The sequence below is a fragment of the Psittacula echo genome (genome assembly GCF_963264785.1).
Source record: "Psittacula echo genome assembly, chromosome: 4".
Taxonomy (NCBI): Eukaryota; Metazoa; Chordata; class Aves; order Psittaciformes; family Psittacidae; genus Psittacula; species Psittacula echo.
In genome coordinates, this window is record NC_137738.1 from 1338642 (window position 1) to 1366257 (window position 27616).

Below are 27616 nucleotides of genomic sequence, written 5' to 3' on the forward strand. Positions count from 1 at the left end.
GGACATCTTTGGTTGCTATTCTGGCGTTTCCTCAGTCGTTTTGTCAGAATGGGTACTTCAGAGTTATCGGAAGGCTCCTTTTTGTGTGACAATGGTCAGGGTTCTAGGCACAGTGTTAAGTGATGGCTTCTGCTCAGAGGTAAAAAGTGAAGCAAGTCTTCAGTTTCAGGTAGGTCTGGGTGTCCAGCTCAAAACAGAAGTGTGGATCTGACCAGTTCCTTAGAAGGATTGGGGAAGGTTTCTTTTCCAGTTCTTAAAACACACCTGTATACTTATTTATGGACAGCACCACAAGAGCAAATGTTCCCTGTCCTCCCACAGAACAAAGTGAGGAGGTTGTGGAGCTGCATGTGTTTCCCAGTCAGCACTTATACACAGATTCATGAGTCCAGATTTACAAAGGGCATATGTAGACTAATTTCATTTGGAAGGCTCATGGGCAAGTAATTCACAGTTCAGCCCTCTGTTCAAAGCAGGACTAACATTAAAGTTGCATTCTATTATTGATCTAGGCAATCTGTTTCACTGAGAAACCTCTCCTAGTCTGGGATTTTTTTCCCCCCTCGTCTCCAACTGGAATTATCCTTGTTGCTACTTTGGACTGGTGCCTCTCATCCTTTTGTATTTGTATTGCACCTCTGAGGATGCAGAAGCTGTTGCCAAATGTTCTTTAACCCCACTCCTTTTCACATGGTGAAAGATGTTGTCACACAGCATTGTACTCCTGAAGTGAAGTGCCAAGATCTTGGCAAATGGAATTCATAAATCTGATAAATCTTCATTAATCCTTTATAAATAGAAAAAATCAAACCCCCACAATGGGATTTGTGCTAGTGAGGAGAGACTGGCAACAATGGCAGGAAGAAGTGATGTGTGAAATCCTGGCTTTCATCCAGATGAATGCAGCCACTTTCAATGCTGGAAGATGCATGTCTGTGTGTTGAGGCCCCAAACCCCACTCTTTAATATTAAGGTGTCTGTTACCTCAAGGTCTTCCTCTCCCTCTTTAGAATGCAGGTTTGAGACATGTCTCATATAAAAGGCTATACTGTTTGTTAATTGATCAGCACACTATTAATAAACCAAATAACAGATTGATTACCTAATAAATATACCACTATGAATCACAGTTCTGTAATGCCTTACACTATTGTTAATTGCAACCATATATTGAGTTCCATCCCTTTTTCTTACAAATTGCACCCAAATGTTATTGAAGTATAGATCTATAACACTTCACTTTAACCTAACCTGTCACGCAAATCTGCAACTCTGTCGCCTTCCAACATCTCACATCAAGTCTTTCAGATGTAGTCCAGTGGCTTGCCAGAGGTAGCCAAGCCTCTAGCCCCTTCCAGGAAGGATGGACGCTCTTGGCTTCTTTCCAGTGTGCTCCATCAAAAACCAGCCTCGGCATCTGATGATAATCTCTCCATCTTCTGCAGAGACCCTGCCTTGTTATGGGTCCTCCCTTAGGTTAGGACCAGATGCGTTTCCGTTCTTTGAAAAGAGGATTAAACATTAAAGCAAATTTAAGGTGTGTTATATCTTGCACATATTTGGAACTTCAGTAGTATCTATTTATGATCAATTCTGATAATATAACTTTTACAAGTTAAACTTTTACAAGACTTCTGAAAATGTGTTTCTTTCTGTTTCTTTTAGTGTCTCCTGAAGCAATCGGATTCCTGTCTGCTGTCGGGGTGTTCATTGTTCTCATGTTGCTGCTTTTCCTATATATTAACAAGAAGATGTGTTTTGAAAATGTTAGTGGTTTCCCAGATCTTGATTCAGGATACACTACAAGAAAGAATTCACAAGAGAAACTTTGTAAGTATCTGAAATGCAGTGCACTAAACTTAATCCTGAGAACACACGTTATGACAAGGATGTGTAGAAATACACAAATAACCATTTGACTCAAGTGATGAAAACACGGAATGGTGACTTTTCCCTTGACTCTGCAATGCGGAAAAGGCAGAAACCACAGAAATTCAACAGCTATATAACCAAAGAGTTGACGTTTACTTATGGGAGGCTACTTCTCTTGCACTATGAGAAGGCCCTTGAATGGACTTTAAGCGTTCCATAATTGTGTACAATTAAATCTTCTCAAGTACATTAGTGAATGGGATTATTTGTTTTTCACTCAACCTGTTCAAAGCCTTCACCAGCCTATTGGAGAAGGTCTTGCATTTACTCACCTGGAAAATTGGAGAGGTTTTTGTCCCCTTTACCTCTTTAAAAGGTGCAGTTAGGTATTTTTAGGGTTTTTGGAGACAAAGTTCTCCCCCCAAAAAATGAAGTCTTCATGTTCCAAAATACCTTACCTTATGTATCCTTACCAAAGACAACGGGTATTTGGGGGTGAAGAAGTTTCCATAACATGTGTTTAAGGGCAGCTATTATGTTAAAAGCTTGTTTTAGTGTGACATTGATGAAAGGACGTAATATAAATGTTTCACAACTTCTTCCTTGCAGGTTAGAATTAAACCCCCATATTTCCACCTCACACAGTTGTCTTATTTATGAAAGTAATGAATTCTGTAATGGCTAGTTGATGCTGCAGTCGATGAGCGACTATGGTTTTGCTGGTTCATTTCAAGACGCTTGGCTGCTTTCCTGTTATTTTCAATGCATATTGAATGGAAAAAGCAAAGCTGCAACTTCCCCTGGTAAATGCGTGGAGTTTGAGTTAGGAAAAGCACGTAGCTCTGAAATTGAACTTGGAGAAATGGAGTTGATCCGTTTGTGAAACGGAGAACCTTTCGGGATTCAAAGTTGTCACTGAATAGGTTGGACAAATGGCGTTTTTCAGGCACCTCCAGCAAAATCTGAGCCTTCCCTCTGTGTCTTCTCTGGTGGACACGCTTAGCAGCGCTGTGGATGATCTGACCAGCGCTGTGGGAGAGGTCGGCTACAGTGTAGCTGATTCAGTAACAGAGCAAGTAACTAACATGATAAATGGCCTTCGTGCAGAAGGTGAATGCTCCAAAACGCAGAATGATAAACCTGTGGAAGGCAGAGAGGAACATGCACCATCATTAACTCATTCTCAGGAAAGTCATGTGAAAGTGAAGAGAGGTACTGCAGACCACAAAGAGCCTCATTATTCTAATACATTAGATTTTGTACAAAAAGATATAGGTCAGGATGGAGTATGTGACCGTGGCATGGACAAAAACCAGTGCAAATTAAAAGGCACAGGTAGTAATAATCATTTAAGTGATACAGAAGTATCTCAGGATTTGAAGACTATAGGAGGACCTTTTAAAAGGGAAGCGGTAGGAGGAAAGGAGTGTTTTGTAAATGATAAGTACTTTAAGGATAATAACCTGAAAAGTAATAAATTGACTATGGAACAGCCTATTGAGGAACAAGGTAATTCCCTACGTGCAGTACCAGATAATTCTCAGAATCGCTTGAATAGAAAAGTCAAAGCATGGTCACCTGGAGTGGATGCTGAGGATTCTGACAAGGGGCATGCTGTGAATGTTCCCCAAGATTCAGAAACAAAACTTGAAGTACAGAAGCAAAAACTAGCAGACTCCAGCTTGACGAAGATGCACGGTGAGCACCCCTATGGCATTAATGAAGTCAAAGAAAAGAAATCTGAAGCCTTCTTGGGCAGAAAAGGAAAGTCTCTATCAAAGGGTGAAGAGAGTGTGGCAACCCCAATTGCAAAAGCGGGTCAAAAGAAAAACTCAAAGAAATCAGACAGAGAGCTGTGTAACAAGAAGACAGCAGGAAAAGGTGAGGAGTCCATCAGCAAACTGCGTTCTTCAGCCTTTCCTGAAACTTCCGATACTTACTACTTTCTTCCCCTAATTTACACATCTAATAATAGTGCTTCCTGTGGATGAATGTAGGCAGTTTTGTCAGTGCTTCTTTCTCTAATTGTATTGCTATTTCTTGGAAGTTAACTACTTTTTCAAGTATGATTTAAAGGAGCTGGTTAATAGATGCATTTCCTATGTTCTAACTTTCCTCTATACAATTTTTCTCACTTTCTCTGCAGTGCCTGGTGTGGTTTCTTTTGAAAACTATGGATTAATACTGGAAAGGAACACTCGTTCTGTGAAAGTGGTTTTTATTTTGTGTATTTTAAAAGCATTGCAAAAGAAATAGATACTGTTGCATTGACGCTGTGGTAGATGTGCCGAATGTATTTCTGGGATATGCAAGATAATGATTTCAAGACACAAAACTCAATGAGAAGAGGCAATTAAGTGATTTTAAGTATAGATAGAACTGAGTAAGGCTTGTCTTAAAGTTGCAGTCTTACAAAGAAAACCTGTGTGTTGTTGATATGGATGCTGTGTGCGCTGGCTTCAACATCCAGTCTTAAGCAATATGACAATGGAATTGCACTAGTAGTTTGTAAGTAACAAGTAAAACCTTGCGTTGTCACACAGTCGTGCAGACTGTGTAGTGAAGTTTTAGAATGCAGCACGGGCTTTTCCGGAGCTGCTGTTTCTGTAGAGAAATGACTGATTTTTTTGTAATACAAAGGGGTTTTGAATTTGATGTAAGAGGTGGTTTCCATGCTTGTGTGATAAACTGGGATCTGATCTGTTACTTCTTCATGTAATACAGTATTTGTGAAGTATATTTTTTTCCTTGTGTGTTTCAGAAACTGGGGGTTGGACTGAATGACCTTGAAGGTCCCTTCCAATCCAAGATATTCTATGATTCCATATTCTCTTATCAAAAGTGGCATTTGACATCCCATGATAAGCAAATGAATAGCTTTCAGTAGGTTAATAATTACATACGACCTGTGTTAGCCAAGTAAAGGGAAGTTTTTACTAACAACATGAGTTCTCTTAGGCAAGCTTCCAGCTAAAATGACAAAATCAAAAGAGAAGTGGAGAGGTGTAAAACCTGGAGGGTCTTTTTAATCCGCAAGGAGCTGGTTTTCCCTGAGAAACAGATTTATATTGTTCGTTTAAAACATGCTTGCATGGATAGCTTGTGTTTTAACTTTAATGAGGTTAAAGTTCAGGTCTGTTTCAGGACTTGGCATGACAGTGTGCATCCTTCTTGTTTTATGCTAGGAACTGGAGAAAGAACACCTGGTATCACAGAGAACTTCTGAATGCTTACAAATGTCAGTGTATTATTAGAGACAGGACTTTCAGCACTTCCTTCAAACATGTTGCTACCCTGTTTTGCACTGTTCCATTCTTTATGCAGACTGATTCATGAACCTGATTTCCTATTTGTGAATACTTTTTTTTGTCATGATAAATAAAGCATCTAATACTGATGGTGCTAGATTTTATTCCTGCTATGCCCTGCTTTAATTAGAGTTGTGGAAATCTGTAGAAGTTTGCTAGGTGGCAGGTTTCAACCTGTTGAGGGCCCTATGAGGTAGAGGATTTTATTCCTGTACCAGCAAAAGAGACTTCTTTTTCCGGGCAGTTTCTTTCAATGAATCTGCTAGCCAGAGAATATATCCTGCTTGGTGTGATATTTTCAGTAAGTGATCAGTGGAACTGAACTTGCTTTATAGTCATCCATGCAATGGGAAGAACCATATCAGTTACACTTGAATTCAAGTTGAAAGATGTAGTTGCTCTTTTAAGTCACCAGTTTTCCCATAAAGACTAAATTAGGATTACAAACGCATTGCATGTAGAACTGGTAGCACCATCTGCAGTTGAGGTTTCCTGACGCTTTCCGTTTCAAGAGTGTGTTTTCAGTTTCCTGGAAGTTTAGATTGGATCTAAGGAAGAAATTCTTTACTGAGAGGGTGGTGAGGCACTGGAATGGGTTGCCCAGGGAGGTTGTGAATGCTTCATCCTTGGCAGTGTTCAGGGCCAGGTTGGATGAGGCCTTGGGTGGCATGGTTTAGTGTGAGGTGTCCCTGCCCATGGCAGGGGGGTTGGAACTGGATGATCTCAAGGTCCTTTCCAACCCGAACTATTCTATGATTCTATAAACTAGTTGCCACATTTGAAATCCTTGGGCTGAAATTTGGCATGCTTTCTATCTGAGATCCTTTTGGTGGGGGGTTTTTTTGTTTGTAAAACTGTTCCCAGGAGTAAAATATGGGATAAACATGCTGGTTATCAGTGTAAAGAAATAAGTAGCTTTCACGTCTGCTTCACTAAGATGCTGTGACACCTTTGTATATTGGAATATGTACTTGAAGTGTGGGAGAGAGCTTTTCTCATGTCAGAGATGCCCATGTTCTCCTATGTAAAAAACATGTGAGTTTGACCAAGTTGTAAATCTTTGGAAGCTTTGCCATTTGAAAAGGCAGAGTAAACACTTGTTATAATTTGCTTATTATGTGCACTGACTGTTCCATTTGCACTCATATGCTTCAGTGTAGGAGTGGAAGAACAGAGCAGGTTTTATCCTGCTTTATGATACTTAGTTTCTGTTCAAACTTCCAGTGTCCTTTAGTAGGGTTGAGAATAAACATGACTTTGCGAGGACAGAAGCTTCCTGAACAACTGTGACATGATGCAAGTGGTAGACGGGGATTTGAAGTAGGCTGAGTGACAGCTAGGAAGAGAACTGATAACATTATCTGAAGGTGGAGAGACTAAGGGTGAAGGACTAAGGTTACAGGAGTAGTTGGTTAGGTGCAAGTAAAGAGAATCTGTGATTGAATAGACAAGGAGAATAAAGAAGAAATCCCCTTAAGAGACCTAAAGTGGATGCTTGGAGCAGGAACCTGGCGTATGGGGCAAGGAGACCTGAATTTAGGATAAGATTCTACTCATATAAATGTAATTTTGCAAAACATGTCTTACCTAAACTTGCAGCATAGGCTTTTCTTTGTGAGTACAGGGGAGAAATAGACCTCAATGGGACATGAGTTTACTCATCTACTCTAGAGGCTTCCCTCAACGTGGGAAGGACCTCTGTAGTATGAAGAGGCAGACCCTTGACTAGATGGCTGCCATAGGTTGAGTTACTTAAAGGGCTGAATTATGGACAAGCTGAATTCCTCCTGTACTTGCAATAGCCAGGCAGAGGAGTGAGATTGACTGGGCATGAAGGTGGAGACTAAGGGGAGCAGAAATGCAGAACTAGAGCTAAGGACAGGGACTGGGCAGGTGGTGTAAAAGCAGGCAGTGGCAAAGGGGTTGAGCACGGCTGGATAATGTATTAGACAATAGTCCCTTGCAGACTCAGGAGCTGAAAACCAGCATTATTGGTCTCTCAGAGCTCTGCTGGTAATGGAAATCCATTGACAAATCATATAGCTGCAGAGGTTGGCTCTCAGGGTAGTGGTAATGCTGACCTTTAGTGAGTTTAGATGAACTTGTTTTAATTCCTGTTAGTGTTTGAGATGTACAGAACCTCTGCATGGTGTGTTAAATTTGGACGGGATCTATTTGAGGTTTGGAAAAAGGAGGAGGAAACTTTCCTTTTACAGAAATAAAGCTGCAGCTGAATCTTTGACTTGTGGGAGGAAGTCATGCTGGAGATGTAGTTGGGGAAAGCTGGCAGCAGGAGTGGGCATTATGGAGCGGGTATCAAAGAATTAACTAGATAGATTCTTCCGTGTAATTTTTGCTGTTGCCAGATGTCTGCAATGAAAATCTTCATTAATGTCAGTTATGGAACAAGTGGCTGTTTATTGTAAGTTAAATAATATTGTGCATGAAAACATCTTTCATGAGCATTTTCCCATTTGTTACTGTGAGTTTAAGCACTACTGACATAAATAACCTAAGATGACTTTGTTGTGGGCTTCTCGTCAATTGGTTTCATTTCTCTGTTGCATGCTGGCAGCAAAAATCAGCTGGAAATGGAGGATGAGGAGCTGCCTTTTTGATATGTTAGGTATCCAAATGTGATGTTGGATAGTGTTGGATTTCCTTTACACAAAGTATTTTAAGCATTTTCTTACTTAATGAAGGCTTTCAAGAGCTTGAGTGTGTGCTGCCTTACATAAATTGATCCATTTTCTCTTGAATAAGTTTTCGAATGTTTTTTGGGGGCTTAATGAGTTTTCAGGTTTTCTAGAAAATAAAAATAGCTCTCACCAAGTACAGAATCACATAACAGTTGTAATTACAACAAGATGATCTTTTAAAAATATTAGAGAAGTTTTACTTGAAATAGTTTAAATATCTTCAATTATAACCTTTTATGGTTATTTTCTTGTATTCTGTTTTGAGCTGTAGTCCATTTGCTTTATTTTATTCGAACAGACAACTCTTATATGAGTAAAGACCAGCATGGTTCATCATCTGAGAGCGAAGATGAAGCACTGGGTAAATATCATGAGGCCTTGTCTAGAACCCAGAGTTCCAGGCTGCCAGTGGTGGATGGCAGACAGCAAAAAAACTATGTATGGGAAACCAGACAAAAATATAGTCCCCTGTCTGCAGAATATGATGGATACAGTAGTGAAGCCTCAATAGATGAAGGTAAGAGTGATTTAAAAGCATTCCTTTTATTCCAGATTTCAGAATGATGTTCTGGATAAGTAAGTCCTAGAGACACGTACAGCTTGACTGGTAAATAGTCAATGTCTGTAAGACATATCCAGATACCTTTTATATTTGTGCATGCTCAAAGATAAAATGGCAGAGACTTGTGCACATTCATGCAAGTGATGTAGTACCTTGTTATATGAAATTTTATGCAATTTTATCATCAGTAATTCTGTTCGGGGGGGAATTTAAAGCGGTTTTGATTTAGGAAGGAAGTATGGCAACTCTTGATGAATTCTGTGGTATAAATACAAAGACAACCTGTTACTCATCTATTGATAAGCTGTCACCATAGCAGAGTAACTGGAATTGGTTGGTTATCAGTTACAGTGCATATGGTCCTTGCAGTGTGCGTTACTGAAATGTTCTGCATCTTATCTTCTTTTGAAATCACAGGAAGAAATTATTGCAAAGATTAGATTAATATCTTTTTTTTCCATGACATTAATAACTCTGGCTGTTTCCTTTGTGGTATATATTTCTTGATTTTAAGTTAGGGTGACAACCTGATAGGCGTCACCATGAGGCGAAGAATTCTGCTGTCAGTATTGTGTCAATATGCTTTCTGTGCTTGAAAATATGTGAGAACTGTGTCTATGGCTGTTTTCGAGGATGAAAAGTGAGCTTTTGTTACATAAAAGTCAGATTCTGATATAGATGCTGTGTTATAGTAAGATATTTTGTTGGTCTTCTTTTAATACGTTAAAATGCAAAGGTTTTTTACTAATTGATATTTTCATGTAATATGACACATGTAATCAAAAGATATCTGTCCTCAAATGTTCTGAACAGTCCGGAAGTGCTTGCGAATGTTCAAGTTTCTACTATGTGATGCAATTAAATTATATAAAAGTCTGTTTGCCACTGACATTTGAAATCAGTGCATGCTCATTCATGCTTCCAAGTTAAGACTCAAAGGATATGAAAGCCATGATTGAAGTAAGTTGCGGAGTAAGAGGATTATTTCCTGATCATCAGAAATATTGATTGTTTCCTTTGCTGTGATCTTATAGGAAGGCTGGGAGTCTGAGCTCCAGCAAATAGGGAAGGAGGTGCAGGGGTGAGAGCAGGTGGTAAGATCTGATCCTTGGACACTGTGATGGACAAGGATAGGAAGGAAGAGGGATAGCGGAAGAATCATGTTTGGGTTTTATATCTCCTGAGATCTATCAACAGCGTTGCTGGGGTAATGTGAAAGATACTGATTTTTCTGTGGCTTATGTCACGGCTCTGAAAGAATGGTGATGTGTATTAACAGGTGATGGAAGACCCAGTTGTACTTATTAGCAAATAATACCAGATTGAAATTATACAGGACGAGTACTTTCAGATACCCGGAATTGTGTATTTGTCTCTTTGCAGACTGTTGAGGTTGGTTGTTGAAGTAGTCACAAAATAATCCATGGTGGAAGGAACATGTAATATTCCTCTTTGTGTTCCACAATTGCTCAGATTAACTTTTTCCCCTCCCTAGTTCATCATTTCAGAGAAAAGTTCCCAGTTCATCTGAGCTTTTTACTATGAGATACAAGCTCCAAAGCTATTGTGGTGGCCTGTATTGCAGGGTTTTGTTTTGTTTTCATCATTTTCTTCCTCAGCATCCTCTCAGATCACCAAAATTCATAGGTGATGACTTTTATCCTCTTCTGTGGAATGAATTAGTGACATGTTTTAGTGGTGGACTTGGCAGTCCTAGGGTAAAGGTTGGACTTGATGATCTTTAAGGTCTTTTCCAACCTGCTTGGTCCTACAATTCTATGAGAACTGCAGTCTGCAAATCTTACAAGACCCTACTTGCAGCACTGTGTGCAGTTCTGGTATCAACTTAAGAAGGACATAGAGCTGCTGGAGCAAGTCCAGGGGAGGCCACAAGGATGCTCAGGGGCTACAGCACCTCCCGTATGGAGACAGGCTGAGAACATTGGGGCTGTTCAGCCTGGAGAAGAGAAGCTGCGTGGAGACCTCAGAGCAGCTTCCAGTGTCTGAAGGGGGCTACAAGGATGCTGGAGAGGGACTCTTCATCAGGGACTGCAGCGATAGGACAAGGGGTGATGGGTTCAAACTGAAAGAGGGCAAGTTCAGGTTAGATCTAAGGCAGAAGCTCTTCCCTGTGAGGGTGCTGAGGCGCTGGCACAGGGTGCCCAGAGAAGCTGTGGCTGCCCCATCCCTGGCAGTGTTCAAGGCCAGGTTGGACACAGGAGCTTGGAGCAACCTGCTCTAGTGGAAGGTGTTAAGTCAGTTACACCTCATTGTAACTGATGATCTTAAGGTCTAGAACTAGATGATCTTAAGGTCCTTTCCAACCCAAATCATTCTATTCTACGTTATCATTCATATTCTACATTATAGTTACAATCTAAGACACAAGGACCCTGATGTCAAGTCCAAGAATTGAATCAGGAAAGTTACAACTGTTTCCCTTCTCCTCCTCTTTCATTTTTTCTTGTATTGCTAAAGATATCTGCTGCCAGCTGCTATCCCTTCTCAACACGCTTTCCATTCAGGAAGCTGGCTGGATGTTAAGCCCATTTTTATATATGCACACACATATTCACTCTAAAATTAGTATGCAAATTAAATTTAGTATAATGAGAGCACATTCAGGGTTTGGAAAAAAGAAACCTTGCAAAGCAAAAACTATCAAAACATTCTAACTTAGAAACTTGTAAATTTTTAACCACATGCTTCTGCTTGCAAAAAGCTTTACTAATGTCAGTATTTTGCTTTTCCTGTGGCTTGTGAGAGCATTCTCTTCCCATGTTTTACAAGGAGTGGAGAATCAGCAATGTTATTTGATAGCTTGCAATCATGCTACAGTGTTCTGCAGAATGCTTGCAAATCAGAGCAGTGATTTAGTCTCGTGTTTGTAATCCATTAATCTCAACAAAATTATGTCCAATACGATTAAGAAGAGTTTTGTTGTATTGGATGTGGAAACAGATGAACCGCCTAGTATTTGTCACTCCTCAGTGACCTGAAGGTGGCACACTAGAATAATTAGAGGTAGTACTCCTTATGTTCCTAAATGATTTCAAACATGAAAGAAAGAATCTTTACACAATGATAAAAATGTGTTAGAATAGAGGAAAAGACGGAGTATGCCGTGTTATGTTATAACCATTACAAAGGGAAAGCTGCCCAAAGTAGAACTGTGATGAAATGGGAAGGTGGAAACCACGTGAAGAAATTCTGCAGTCAGAACTAAATGAGAGACTGGCTTTCACTACCAAACAGTTCATCAGTTGTTCAGTGAACTCTTTCTCTGAACATAGAGGTTAAAAACCTCTGATTCCAAAGGGAGAACATCAATGCTATATGTGCTTTCTAGGTGTAATTTTAAAACTCAAAGCTTTACTGTTCCTTGAACTTGCAAATTAAATCTGTAGAAGACTTGATGCCGTCGGAATCCTGAAATCTTCCATGACATACTTGGCTTTATGACTGTTGAATTATATTTATAGGAAGTGTAAAGACAAATGATAGAACCATTTCTTAATTCTCTGTAGAGGAAGGGGAGCAAACAGTGTGTTTCTGTGTACTTATGCCATCTCAGAAACAGTTGACAATACATGTGACTTTGTGTGCTTCTATTTCCTCATATACTTTAGTGTTTCTACTTCCAAGACTTAAACACTGCAGCTGTACTTCCCACTTAAGGCACTGATCAGTCCCTATGGTGAGCAGGGCTTGACAGTGTTACAGTGAAGTGATGAGAGGGCAGAATTCACTTTTGTCCGTTTCCCCCCTGCTCATTGCTAGTCAATCAGCCTCTGATGGTACCATTAAGACTTCCACCAAAGGTAGAGTAGTATGACTTCATTTCCAGAAAGAGCTATGTTATTTTCTCTCCGGAGTTAATCTCTATCACATGCTGTATCTTGCAACAATGTGCTGTGTTTTCAAAGGAGCCAATAAGCAGTTTTACTCATAACTGTTTACTCTGTGCTTCAGTCCTCACCCTTTAAATCTGTTTGTTCAGAGTGTCTGCACTTAACAGTGCACGCACACAATTTAAGGAGACAAAAATACCATCTTGTCTTTATTAATACACCCTGTAAGCTTTACTTGCATTGCTAAAAACATGTAGACTAATATGCTTGCATTACTAAGACCATAAAAATGTCTGATCGTATTATTTCAAGGTTCAATTGTTATCAATTACATAATTAGTTTATTACATGTATTTTCTGGCTGCATGCCTCTCAAAATGTTTTATTCTGAAGCCTGATAATGCATGTGGTATGTTTTCACATCATTCTTTTCTCCTCTAGATGGCCATGTTAATCTTCCTGTTCAGCATATTTACGTAGAACTGACACAGCATTTTGTAAGATGGTTTTAATAGTTAAATGAAGAAAGCAGTACCTTTTGCAGGGTTTGTTGGTAGATTTTGGTCATGGAATGTACTAGTAGCACTTTACTTCATTCTAAGGAATTTAGAGTGTTAAATTTTGGTTCACAAATACCTGCTTATAACCACTGTCTGATCCACTCGATGTAACTTCAGCAGTGAGCTCCTCATGGACAGGTGTAATTCCAGAGTGTCTCTAAAGGAAAAGCTAATTCATTAGAAGAACAAGCTGATGACAAGTAAAAATGGTGCAGGAGACAGGTTCACACCTGAAATTTCCAATTCTTGCACAAATGACCCAAAACTGTTAATCACAGAAAAGAGAAACCTGTATAACTACAGTATTTCTTGGTATCTGTGTGTGGAATTAAGCCAGTATCTGTGCTCAGGCCCAGACTTCTAGGGTCAGCTCAAAGTCTGAAATCTTATTTAATGCAATAATAGTCTTTGTGTTCTCTCTCATGTTGTCCAGTAACGTATGGATACTTCCTGACATCTTTTTTCCTTTGCCCTGGCACATATCCTGCCAAAACTTCCTTTTCGTTTTGATAGTGTGCATCCTACTTCTATTAATTCTGTACCATTTCAAAGGCTATTATTACCCTGTTGAATATGTAGTATTGCCTTTATGTGCTCCAGTTATTTATAATATTTTGGAAGAGGGAATTAATACAGGCTCTGGTATTACACATCTGTTTCAGGAAATAAAGACCAAAAATCAGGGAAAAACCACACAAAAAATAAAACCATGTTTCTGCTAACAAAGAGTTTGAAACTGATCGGAATAAGGAAGTATACAGCCTTTAAATTGAAAATCAGCGTTTTTCATTGTACTTTGGTAATTGGAAGTATTATTTAGCATCTATGTTGTTGTGATCGTGCCTTCTTAATAACTTCAGTTTCCAAAAAGATGCACAATGTGGTGTTAAACCGGCCTCTCTGTCTCCAGTAGTGGCTGCTTCCTGAGCTTTAAAAACTCAAGCATTATGCAGGCAAGTTGTTGTGGTTTTGTTACCTCTGAAAGTTTCATAGTACAGCACAACGTATTTTCTTTAAGGAAGCAGCTCCTTAAATTCATAAAAATGGCAATATTTACATTTGGGAATGTTGGGGTAAATACGTTGAAATTACGTTTTGCAGGCAGATGTCAAAAGCTGTAGGTGGTTCTCTGCTTTTGAAATCAAGATTCTCTGAATCCCCTGGGAAAAGACAGGTAGGATTGGGGAATAAAACAGTCTGCACTTTCATAGCTAATATGTGATTTTCTTAAAGCATGGCTTGGCCAATTCACTTCTTTGCCAAGCGTGCAACATTCCAGATTAGGAAGCGAGCAAGGGGGATTGTTCCCAGTTCTGAGGCAAAGTAAGTGACATCATGATGGAAAAAGGTAGTCAGCTCGCTTGCTTGCCTTTTTTAAAGTAAAGTACTTAATGTACTTTATTTAGCTTTAGTTTACCAGCTCAATACAACCCCAGGTTCCATCTCTAGCCTATTTTAAAGTCTTTTTGTAACTCCTCAATTGATAAAGCCCCATGGCTGAAGACATGTTTGTTCAGAGGCTCTATTTCTGGGATTGGCCCAAGCGCCTTACATTTCACAAGGTTTTTTGGAAACATATGGAAGCACTAAAAGACTGCAGTGAGAAAACATAAGTTGTCTTAAATGAGAATCTGCTGCTCTCACAGGCATATGCTACTGGATTTTATCCATCTTTTCCATATTGTGAAGGTAGAGTATGATGTTATTTTTGTAGTTTATCTTTTCCACTTTTATTCTTCTCTAGGCTTTCGGCACTTTATGTTGATGTGTCTGTTGGACATATGTTTGCCTTGCTCCTCAGTGTCAATCTTTGCACGTGAAGGCAACTGTTCTTCTGGAATCTCTTGGAGCTGATTTCTTTATGCAGCTTTTTTTGCCTTTCCTTTCTCTCTGGTTAGTTTTCATGTCTTGGGAAAAGTCTCTTCACTGAACTCCTGGAAATACACATAGAGATTTTCTTTCAGTGTCTTCCCAACGTAAACACCAAAAGCTCTTCCATGAGCACCTCAAAACTGGTACACAGGTGAATCTCCCCAGTTTGTTAAAGCAACCTGGGGCAGTTTTCCTCAGTCAATACCTTCTATAAAGTAGGGTCCTACTTCTTCAGACTTATCAAGGTAAGGTCAAAGCCACTGAACAGGAAGAAAGGATTACTCAGTGAATCCCTTAATATCTGTGTGTTTTCCAGTCTAGTTTCTCTTGTTGTTCCTTGCATATAAGCAGATCCATTTTCAAGCCATATGTGAGTGAAAACTTACTGTTTCAAAATTATAGAGTGAGGGCCTCAGTATGGTTGTATCGTGTTCAGCAAAATAAGTCCACAAAGTTCTCTCAGAATTGGTCTATCTATCTGTTCATTTCAGATGCAAAGAATTGCAGGCATAGAAGATGGGGAATAAGAGCTCTGAACTAGGATTCAGACTGGAAGACTGACTACTAGATCCTAACTTAACTATTTTTTTCTCTTTTTCCTCTAATGTGCTTTAAAGAAAGGAGTTAGAAATACAGTGGAAAAGAGTGTTTAGGAAGAAGGGAGCCACCCATTTTTCTCTGATGTGTCTTTGATCAGATTACCTGTGAGATCTCTCTGCTATAATACTTATTGGAACAAAAATATTCCTTTCGGCCTGAGGTTTTGGGTAGACTCAGGTCTTACATGGTACTTTCATCAAGATACTTTGAAAGGGTCTTCAGTAAAGATGCTTTGAAACAAGTCTTAAGGAATCTTCAAAGCAGTGTTTCCTAAACATTTCAGAGTGTCTTTTGAAGGCTGAGTCATGCTACAGCTACGAAATATTCCAGATCTTCGTGCTCTTGTATCTCAGCTGATACAACTTGTGCACTATCAATTGATAGCCTTCTTGATGCACTTCTTTTTAGAGATTTTGGGGAGAGAAAAAAGGTTGGGTTGTTTTATGACACTATTTCTGTAGTTGAGCCAGCTTCCTTATGCTTGATGCCTATCATGGAGGCATCTACCCTTGACACTTTTTATTCTAAGAGCAATCAAAAACCTTCATGTGGTAACGGAGAGAGTGCAGTGATGCAATACTGATCCCTGAGTATGTGTATGCCTACCTCTTATGTATTGGTAAATTGGAGTGATCTTCGTCAGCTCAAAGCCCTTAAAAACTGGAGAACTTCTTGTGGTTTGAGGCCCCCGGGGAGTGTGGCTGTTTAATGCATTGCCATAGCAAGGGAATGTTTTGGGGGTAGTTTTGTGTAGTAGAAAAGATACTTCTGTAATTCGATGGTCTGCAGAGCAGTGTCCAGAGCTGACTTGATTTGTGTTGCTTTCTACTTGATTTCTGTGGTGCTGTGGTTTGGGTTTTTTTTAATGGTCGTTAAAAATAAAGTCAACTGATCATTGCAGAGATGAAGGTGATATAAAGACTAACTTTGGCTCTTATTTCATAGAATTCAGATCTTTTTGGTTTTTACTTCTTCCCAAGAAAGTGTTACCCTTTGTCTTTTGAAAAGTTCCTGATAGCAAGGAAATTTTATGGCAATAATTCAAATATTAGTCTATGATTGTGTTATGGTGATGGTTCTTAACCTGCATGAATGGCAGACAAGCATAGTGTTTAGAAAGCCTGGATACCTGGAATGGACAGAATTCTCAAATAGGGGTAGAAAGTATATATTTACTTGTTTCTTGAGGAATGTTACAGAGGTGGCAAGATGTAAACCTGGGATTTAAATGCAAAGGAGATCTGCGTCCGAGTTTAAACGTGGTTTTGGAGAGAATGGATTTACATTGGGAAGTTGAGTTTAAAAGCCAGATAGATGACATCAAAGTTGTGCACAATCTTGTCAACTGAATGAAGCACATGAAAGTGCTTGGTAGAATGGATAATTCTGAAATCATGGAGTTACTCCATGGTTAGCAGCAGAGATGCTGGAAAAAGGTGTTGTTAAAGCGTGCATGTCATCTAGTGCTGAGAGAAGGAAAGTGGTAACTAAGTCAAAGTCAGTAGTGATGCTAAGATTTTCAACAGGAGAACTCCTTTTCCAGCTGGACCAACTCCAAAGAGGAGGAAAAACTGTCCTCCAATGGGAAAGAGCTTTTTTTTCCTGATGTGCGCAAGTGAGCAAAGCAATGTCACAAATTAGGTTCTTCCTGCAAGCATTTTGAAGCCTTTCAAGAAATACCCTTTGCGTTGATGTGAAGGCTTTGAACAAAGTCACCCTTAGCAATGTGATGTCTCTGAAGTCATGTAAATCATACATTAATAATTACAGGAAAGTTTCCATTTTATTGTAAGCATACTATTTTAAGGAGTTTCTCTTCTATTTGAATCCGGAATTTATGAAAGGATCAAGATCTGTCATTACCTAGGAAAAGTTCACTTAGATATTTGTGGCTGAAATTATTCCTTGTGGCGTTGTATTTGATATAGATGTTCTATATAACATCCACCTAACTGATTTTTTTATATGAACACAAGATATGGTACTGTATCAGCAGAAAAGATGACTTCCTTGATGAACCTAGCACTTTTGCTGATTCTGAATGTTCACATTGAATGCTGGCTATTTTTTGTGCTAATAGATCTAAAACCTATGAGATCTAGGCATTCTTTTTTCTTTATATTATGGTATATGTAGTGATATAAGGGAGCAGTTTCTTTCATCTTTATGCATGTATACCCTGAGACATGACTTTTGAAAGATTCCCACGGAATAGACAAAAGAAGGTTGGTTTTGTTCATCTTAACCCTAATCGCAGAGATCCCATGGCTCTCTCATGGATGGAGTGACTGAGAAATAGGATTGAACAGTAGGCTGGAAACCTCTGGATAGACATTTACTAAGTGCATTGAAAAAGAAGAGTTTTACCCTGCATAGACCCAGTACTCAACTGCTGCTTGGTCAGCAAAATGGAACAGTACTTGTTACATAAATGAGAATTGCAAACATTATTATAACTTTCCTTAGGAATATTACTGAAGAACAGTTGCTCAGTTTTTCCTCCATAGTACCTGTGGATAAATGGATAGTTCTTGTCACCTTTAAAGGTTAAAATCAGAAGTTTTAACACTAGAGACTAATGTTTGTCTCCCAGTTGTGCTTTTTTCCCCTAGGTTGAAGAGCAGTTACCATTAGCACTGGTTTTTATCATCTGATCACATTCCATTCCAACCATCTCTTTGGTTGGTAGTAGTAATTGTAGATTATTTTCCTTATGCATATGTATCAATGTCATAGGCACACTGTAACTCGTATTGTAAGTATTCTGTTGGAGTTATTTAATGAATGTTCTGTCCTTGTACATGATGAATAATGTTACCAATTGTAGCTAATAACGTGTTATTTTATTGTTAGGATGACTATTTTCAGAGCTACTTTAATTGTGTATATTATTTATTGGGACTGTATCGTATCCTAGTAAACAACATGAAATGTGTCTGTAGCTTCTGTGGAGGCAAAGATCTGTCTTTATTTTTATTTTCTTATTAAAATAACTCTTACCTGCTGCTTACAACGCTTTTGTGTTATAAAGTTAGGATAACTTTTAGGAATTACTGGATATTTTCCTCGGGGGAAAGGGAAAGCATGATCTGTTATATTGTGCAACTTGATGTCCTTTTATTGTGAGTGTTCTTTGGGGTGTTGGGGGGGGGGCTGGGGTGGGTTTTTGTTTCCAGTTATCTTTCCTCCACTGTATTTACAAGTAAGCTGGAAATAGGTCCTTAGTAGTGTAATTGCCACGCTCCTGGTCATTTCAGTGTGGCTGAAGGTAATCTGTGCTTTGATGGAATCACGGTCTCATGAAAGCGCATAGGAAAAATCATAGGGAAAATGATTCTATTATGGAAATACTGATTCTGGTCCTTAGAGAGAAGCTAGCAGACGTGCTTAACTGGGTGTATGATTTTGTGGGGAGTCACCTGTGCCCAATTCAATTACGGCTTGATCTTTGAATTTATAAACAGGCAATCAGGCTACACTGACCTTCCACACCACTTAATATTCTGCCAGCATGTGGGTTTATGTATATATTTGTACATGTAGCTTAAAAGAAAAACCCACCCAGCTTTCTCCTGGAAACCTTTGCACTCAGTCTTGTTGAACCAATCTAAATTTTGTCCTTAAGAGTTTTTTTCAGTTACTGTGATTTTCTGTTTGGTTTAATTTTTAAAGAAGATTTATGACATTCCTTTGCAAATGCATCAATTTGTCAGATAAAGGTTAAAAATTAGGTACATTTTATTCATGTTAAAGTCACACCCAGCTTATTTAAAGGCAGCTTTGACTTAGAGTCGCAAGCCTGAGGATATTGATTTGAATTATGCATGACTGTCTGGTATGCAGTTCCATTAGCCTGCTGGATGGATAATGTAAACATGTTCAGAATTTTAAGTATCCTATATGAGCAGCAGGTTAAAAATAGAGCTGATAAGAGCATGTGTATCTGAAAAATCCAAATCTGGGAGGAGGAAACTACAAAAGGTTCATCTCTTCAAGAGACTGACTTCAGGTGTGATATCCTTTTCTTTGCAAATGCTCAGCCTGAACAAACACAGCTCAGTACATGACTTGACACGGTTGCTCGTGTTTACTGCAGAGTTGACATCTGTACCAGAAAAGACACTTGGAACCGAAAGGTCAGAGCCAGCTCTGCATCTGTTGGCATGAAGAGAGATGCGGTGTCTATTCCTGTTTAAATTGGTTGAGATTAGAGGGATTAGAGTCATTTCTTCAGGGGATTTTGTTTACTTGATTTTGCTCAAACTTTCCGTGGCTTCCAGTATCTCACAGTTCCTGTGACTGTCATATCTGATCTGTTGTTTGCTTATCACTGTATTTTAGCCGTCTGTGGTTTAGTAGTAGTACGTGTAATGACTTCTGAAACTTGGGTTTTAAATCCTCAGCACTAAAACCACCATGTTGGTAGGATGTAAAACAGGTAGTGTCTTTTTAAGCATTTTGTCCAAGTTCCTGTGAATCTTTATAGGAAACATACAGCTGTGAAATGAGTACGATGCCAGCTATGCCACCTTTTGTTAAGATTATGATATGTCGAAGCATTTCTGTTTGTATGTTGCCTTTGTGGCAATTTAATGAGCTGAGTGAAAACCCAAAGTCTGGTGTGTAGAAATAATCCTATGACAAGTTGCAAGTAAATGTTCTTGAAAATGATGGCAGTGTTCAAGGCCAGGTTGGACAGAGCCTTGGGTGACATGGTCTACTGGAAGGTGTCCCTGCCCATGGCAGGGGGTTGGAACTGGGTGATCTTATGGTCCTTTCTAACCCAAACCAGTCTGTGATTCTAAGAAGCTGATTGTACTACTCTGATATATATTGTTTTTCTTTTCCTGTCAAATCTTGGATCGTGAATTGTCCGTCCACACAGAATTTGGCCAATACTCTTGAGTAGATCTGGTATAATCTAAAAAGCTGTTTCAAGTTGATGGTCGTTTTCCCTTGTAACTGAAGAATCTGTTAAGAGACCAATGTCTAATGCTGTCCTTCAGAGAAACTCATCACTGTGTTTGACAATAGCTGTTATCTTTGAGTGTTTGCAGAACCAAATTCCTCTCACTGGCAATGAGAACCACTGCTCCGAATCATCTGCTTTTCCTGGTGCCTCTTCCTTCCTGATAACAAGACAGGGCTGTAAAAGCAGAGAATCTGGAAATAAAACCAGTAGTTGTCGTGTTAAAGGCAATCTTTTGACCTCAAGAGATGTAGGGAACAACAGTGGCAATTTCCAGACAACTGGAGAGTCTGTGAAGGAAGAACTTTAAGAACTCTTACTATGAAGGATGGTATCAGTGCTGGTCACTTCTTAAAAAGTACTGCCTTGCACTTGGATTGTCCTCAGAGAGGAATGGAGGATCTCTTGAGTGCTTTTGTGCACAGTGCAGATAATACAGGAGAATATTAGGCAGAGGGGAAATTATTGTACGTGTAATGGTGAATGGAATGGCAAGAGTACAGAGCCATTGTGTAAGTATCTCCACTCTTCCAGATGCTCAGGGTGTTTTGTGAGTGGTTCCAATATGAAACTATAGAATTAGTAATATTTTGATAATGCAGATGACGTACATTAATAGCACAACGTAGCAGTTAATTTTGAGTTCCTTGGCATTGTTCTCTAGCTTCCAGTTACCTTTAAAAGAAATCTTCACGGGGGAAGAGGTTTAATTCTAGTCAAATGTGCACGGTAAAAACATCTTATGGATGGGTTTCATGTGCAGAAGGAAGCATCATAACCCGAGACATTTCGAAGTTAAGTTTAAAAGTTGAATGAAATGCGTTGTAGGAAATCCATGCAAACTTTAGACTGTCGCTGTTAGAAAAATGAGAATACTTAATGTCTTTAGTTCATATGGGCTTGTAGAAAACTGTCCAAAATGATAACGGGTATTTCATGTTAGTACAAACAAGGGTAAGAGTCTGGTTTTTATGCTTCAGTGTTTCTGCTTCAGATACTATGCTTCATAATCTCTCTATTTTAAAGCAGGGCTGACCTTGTTGGTCAACAAGTCAGGTAAGTTTTTTTGTTGAGTGTTTTGCTGTAATTCTAAGACAAGTTTAGATAAATGAGGGGAAAAAAGGCCAGAGCAGCATTTGCCTGCCTGCTTTTCTCTGGCTCGCTAGCTCTCAGTTGCCGTAATGGCACTTATTTGTGCAGCTGATGTCTTCAGTGATTTAATGCATTGAAAGTTTGGAGATGGTTCTGAATGATTTTGTATCGAGCTCATATTACAATAATTTATTTTTCCTTCTGGCTATTCCCGTTTACTTTTCACACATTAATTCAGATTATATTCAGATCATCTCTCGGGTTTGAATCCAGTGTAAATTTTGCCTATCTGAGTGGGAGGGTCCTTTGTTTTTAAGAGGTCAGAAAACAGAAACATAATGGGAAAATCAGTTTAGTAACTGCCCTCTTCTTCACAGATTAGTACAAATCATTCCCAGCTTTTGGAATGCAATTTGCTTTTAAAAATGTCCATAATAAATTGGTATAAAAAGGCTAAACAGTTTCTGTTTAAGAGAGCTTTATTTACTCTATTTATGTGTAATCTTGGAGTCGCATACAGTGTTTCTGCAACTCCTTTCTGAAGCATGTGCTGAAATTTGCTGTGTTTTACATCTCCAGTGGATATGCCGATCTAGAAGTGCTTAAACTCTCTCAACTCAAAATATTACCAGCAAACTCAGACTGATTCTGTGTATTCCCATTTCAATTTGAACACTTTCAGGGCTGATCAGAGTAAATTGTTTTCTGTCTGCACCTTTTTTCATTGTGTTTCCCTTGAGCAAAAGTACGAGGTTTCCGATAGCAAAGAACCTGCTTGTTTGTTTTATTACAGAGGTTAGTATCTGGCATACCTCATTTTTTTTCCTTGTTTGTGGGGGGGGAAAGAGGAACACTTCAAGGGGTTAGATATTCATCTTGTATTGATGGCTCAGATTCCTACTGTGTCACTTTTCTGGTGTTTGATAAGGCACACAAAGCAGTTGTGGGAGAAAGCATATCACTTGTAGCCATGGTAACTTGAAAGATACTTCGGAACTCAAAAGGATAGAATAAGCCAGAGTAATAGGTCTCATTATAAGGGCAAAATACATAAAAGGTTCAGGCGTATGCTTTTAATTAGTTGCCAAAAATAGCTAGATTCAGAGATGATGCAATGAAACAATAACTTGTAGTGTTAGAAAGGAGCAACGTTTGAAATCTGAAGATACGCTCAAGTGAAAAGCTTTTATGTTACCATCTTTTGGGTATTCGGTCCATGAATATTAATAGATTTGCTGTGGTTTCTTAATCATGCTTAGGACATGAGAGCACATGCTGATAAAAGCCAGTGCAAGTCTCATATGACTCCCAAGTTTCAGAAGTTCCATACTGATGTTAATTCTCGTGGCTGTGATGCAGCTTCTTAGGAATAGCGTGTGCAAAGCTTTCTCTTATGTTTTATGAGTGCACTGCTGGCAAAATCAATGTGATGAGTGCTTCTAGGTAGAGATAATAAAAAAAGGAGTGAAAATGCAGATTAGTTTGAGATTGAAGGTACTGTATTTTCCAGAATAAGTCACTTTAATTAATTTTGAAATAAGAAGGTAAGCAATGGGCAAAGTGTGAAAATGCAGTATGAAACCTGAATGGATAGACTAGAATTGAATCCTGGAGAAGGAAAATAGAACAGTGTGTGAAGTACAAGGTTTAGGGTATTTGAATAACCATTTTAATAGAAACACTTTAATACAGTGAATGATTTTAAAGTTTTCTATTTGAACAGCAGTGTTTGTAAGGAATCCATCTTGTATTGCAGTGCATTTCTCCACATTATTTCCTCTGTTGCTATAGAAACTAATTCTAGTGCAGCTGTGATCGCTTATCAAAATTCTAATGTTTCAATACCCATTTCTTATTTGGAGTTATTTAAATAGCCTTGTCGTACTTCGTATCAAACTGCACATTTCATCACTGCTGAATTGTTGACTGGTCAAAATGTTAATGCAAAGCGATGGCAAATGCTGTGGGCTTTTTTCTTTCTGCCATCTGAGCAGACTTGTTGTTAAAGTTTGAATAACAAGCAAATTAAGGCTTTTTTACTTGATAAATTATGAAGATCAATATTTGTTGTCTAACAACAGCATTTTGTAATGGATATTGCTTCCTCAATGTGTTCTTAATTATACTGAATATTTCATAAAACTTCAGTTGTTCCTGTTACACATGGCCATGGGGATGTGTTTGTATGTACATGTATGTGTTTACATGTATGTCCATGTGCGTGTCAACTATTGGTTGGGTGTTTTTAACTTACGTCTGTATCTTGGCATGTTCATTTTAGCAAAGTCAAAATGTGAATGAGACTATGTTGTCTAAAACGAGTCAGCCACAAGGTACACTGCAGTAGAACACCTCTAGTTTACAAAGTATTCCAAATCTCTTTTGCTCCTTGTATTATGTATTTCTTTGGGGGTGAGGTTTTTTGTGGTGGTGGTGTTTTGGGGGGGTTTGCATTGTTTTTAACAATGAAAGTACTATGCGGGTAGGTATATGTGTTTAATGCAGGATGCGCAATGCAACTAGCATATGCAGGGGAGTTGTACTCGCCGGTGAACTGTTAAACTGCTGTGTTAGAGGGAGCTTTATAGATATTTGAGATACCTGTATTTATCCTTCCTTATTACAGTATTAAACTGAGGTTTTCAGTATGTGTTGTAGAACCAGTGATCAGCAGGTCCTTGCAAAGGACCTGTGGAGGTCATCTAGTGTGGGCTGGTTCAGAGAGAGCTGACTCCAAAGTTAGACGAGGTTGCTCAGGTCCCTAAAACCTTCAAGGCTGTTGATTACTCAGCCTTTCTGGATAACCTCTTCCATTCCATTTGACACATTTAAAGTGTTTTTTCCTATTACTTAATCAGAGTTTCCTTTCTTGCAGCATGCACTTACATCAGTTATGTATCAGTTTTACATATAACTATATTAATATATATTAATATATTTATATATTAAGAAAGTAGTTTATTAATAAAACGGTGTAAACTCTTAAAGCTGAGATTTGAAGGAATTAGTATGCAGGTTATGAACTGTGGTAAACATAAATCTGCTGAACATGTTTTCAATTGTAATATTAAGATCTAAAAACATTGCTGACACCAAATTATGACAAAAGGTGAGATGGCAATAGGTCTGGAGGCAAATCTTGTGTGCTTTCTGATGCGGTAGCAAAGTTCCTGATTTGTTCCAGTAGTACTTTTCAAGTTAATCACTGACTCTAATGAGTGTACACTAATTTCATGTAGAGTGAAATAAATCATTTTCAAATTTGAAATTATCATACAAACATTTTGCAGCTGTAGCTGTCAGACTTTGATTGCTAATTAACTGCTGTGCATCACCTTTAAGGCTCTTACTCAACAAGCAGCGTCAAACAGTAATATCAAACTGGGTATATAAATTCTTGCTAGTGTAAGAAAGGTCTGTGGGAAGCAGATTTTGATGGCTATGCATGTTTTTCCTCTGTCACAACGGCCGGTGTGTTTAATATTGTAGGTATAACGGCACAATCATGATTTTGCAGTTAGTATTTTGGGAAGGTAAATGGGTTGAGGCTCTGATTCTTGGTTGTTCAGTACTGTCGTTTCTTTGGGTGGATGATGTGGAAGATCAGTTCCTCTCCTGCTGGTTGGTGTGGGCTGAAGCATCATTCTGTAGACCTAATGAGCCCTCTGACTGCAGTATGCAGCGTGGCCACTGTTCTGTTATCCGCATAATGGGCTCAAACTGAAACAGGGCAAGTTCAGGTTAAATCTAAGGCAGAAGTTCTTCCCTGTGAGGGTGCTGAGGTGCCCAAAGGTGCAAGTTGCCCAAAGAAGTGGTAAATGCCCCATCCTTGGCAGTGTTCAAGACCAGGTTGGACAGTCTTGGGCGACCTGATCTAGGGTGAATCATCCCTGCCCATGGCAGGGGGTTGGAACTGAATGATTTTAAGGTATTTTCCAACCCTGACTATTCTATGATTCTATAAGCTCTTGCATAGCTCTTGTGGCTGATGCTATGGCTGACTGAAAATACCTTCACCAGTCAGACTCCTATTCATCTGGTCCTGTCAACATGCGGAAAATGGCCTGTTTTGTGAATTATGTGATAACTATGGGAACATAGAAACAGCTACATCATATATTACATATAAGCCTAGTAAAGCAGCTCATCTGTGACAGTGGCTTAATCCATGCCTTCTCTCAGTATTTGTAGCCTTCTTACTGAGTGTGTGAGGGAAAGATACCTTGCTTTTGAAGCGTGTGTATTGCCTGTGGTTTCACAGTGCCTATTTGGTCTTTCTTTTTCTGGACAGTTGGCCTTAAAAGTGGTACTAGTGCCATTATTGCTAAGCATACACTAATATCTAAAAGGTTTTAGATGAGTTCTTGAGCATATGGTGCAGTTACTCCTGCAGGCTGAGATTGTCCTTGATTTTGGGGGGTTCTAGCTGCTTTTTCTTGGGTCAAGTTATGAGAACTGCATCAAAAACAAGAAAAACTGAATTTTCTAGCATCCTTTTTGCAGGAGTGCTCTAATGTACTGCAGGAAATACAGTCTGGTTTACTAAAGCAAGGTGCTGAGCCAGTGTGGCAAGGAAAGAAGGGGGGAAAAGTGCCTGAATAGGTAAGAGAAATCAAGATCCTTTGGAATCTCAGGATCTGGACGAATTATTACCACTGTCTCCCCACTCAGAAGGAAAAATAGTAATAGATTTAAAATAGAAACACAAAAATCAGTGCTTGTTCTGAGAAGTGTCTTACCTCTCCTGGGATGTCACCAGCTGCGTTCTGTAGGTTGTGCGGATTTTCGCCTACAAACACGGCTATTCCCACCCATCAGATGTCACCGATCTCTTTTCATCTCTTTGCTCTGTTGACATTGTTTTTTTTTCTCAGCTCTGAACCCCTTCTTGGCATGTCACGTGTTGTTTTATTTTTCCCATTCCTTCACCTTTCTTCTTCTGATGTTTTTGCTTTGTTATTTTAGCTGTTCGTAATTTCTCATCCCTTTTTGCAGCTTGTCTGTTCTTTATTCCTCTCTTTGCTCTTTCTCTCATTTCCTATACAGATCTACCAAACTTCTCTCCCTTTGTTTCTTTCCTTTGTTCATTTACCACCAACCTAGCACTTCTTTCTGAATCATTGCATCTGCTTTGCCCTTTTGCCTTTTCAGTTATGTTTTGTTGAGTGTTTTGTGTGCAGTTGACTTTTGCTTTTGTTTTGGGTTTTGTTTTTCTGCTTCCTTTTACTCTTTCTCCCCACCCTAATATTGTATTTTTTGTTTTCTCTTCCTTCTCTTCCGCTACAGAGCTGATGCTAATGGAAAATTCTGTGGGGGTATATCTTAAGAAGCTAGTGTCTTGGAGGTTTCCATGTTGGTGGTGGTACACAATTCAGGTGAATTTTAGATTAATAATAATTTACAAGGCTTGAAGTAAACATAAGAAATAAGAATAAACCCCAGAAGAAACGGCTAGGGTGCTAGTGTAAAGACTTGGGTTTAGTTCCACACTGCATTGGAAGCTTATTGTGATCATGAGCACTTCTGAGCTAGATTCACAGCAATCTTTATCTCTTGTTTAAACCTGTACATTAGTTCTCCATCTGTAAAATGCTGAACATGTTAACTTCTGCTATGATGGTAGTACTGTTATTCACCATAATACATATTTCACTTACATGGATTAACTGTTACATGATACCAAATTGGGATCATAGCGATATCTTAAGGAGATGGGCAGGAGATTTAACGCATGCCCTACCAAACTGCATTATACATTATGCTGCTGTGTGTTAGTGACTCACTCCAGCAGAGTATCCCTTGAAATTGCTGTGAAGATAAGGCAAAGGAATCAAAGCAAGCCTTGTGTTTCTGTTCTGGAAGCAGTTCTTGATGGAAAATATATTTCCTGGTTCATTTTGACCAGCTAGGGTAGTAATAAATAGCTAAAATACTAGGGAACTTTACATAATGGTTTTGATCAAAATGACAAACTGCAGCTGTTTTTAGGGGATGGTAAAGTTATTGCATTTAAGTTGCAGAAGGAGTTCTTGCTAAAAGGAAGTAATTGTATCTTATTTAAAGTAACAATGGGAAAAGGAATAATGGCATTCTAATAGTTAAGCAGTGCATTTAAGTGCAGTTTATACTGCTGAATGGAGCTTGTTTATATCATCAAACGAATAATTATTGAGATCTTAGAGGGGGTTCCTGTATTGCTTAGAAAACTTTGTCTTCTTTTTTCTTTTTTGT

General features: G+C 38.9%; 1 protein-coding gene across 2 annotated transcripts in view; it reads left to right on the forward strand.

The window, feature by feature from the left end:
* The window catches only part of SYT14 (synaptotagmin 14), a gene marked incomplete at both ends in the record, with an annotated part of 78008 nt that overhangs the window by 23032 nt on the left and 27360 nt on the right, over window positions 1–27616 (forward strand). Inside the window, 2 exons of one of the 2 annotated variants that reach the window (XM_080616148.1) lie at window positions 1666–1830; window positions 8178–8396. In XM_080616148.1, coding sequence (XP_080472274.1) covers window positions 1666–1830; window positions 8178–8396 — 384 coding nt within the window. Of the gene's footprint in view, window positions 1–1665; window positions 1831–2804; window positions 3754–8177; window positions 8397–27616 lie in introns of those variants that run through there. The other variant, XM_080616147.1, reaches the window with a different exon arrangement.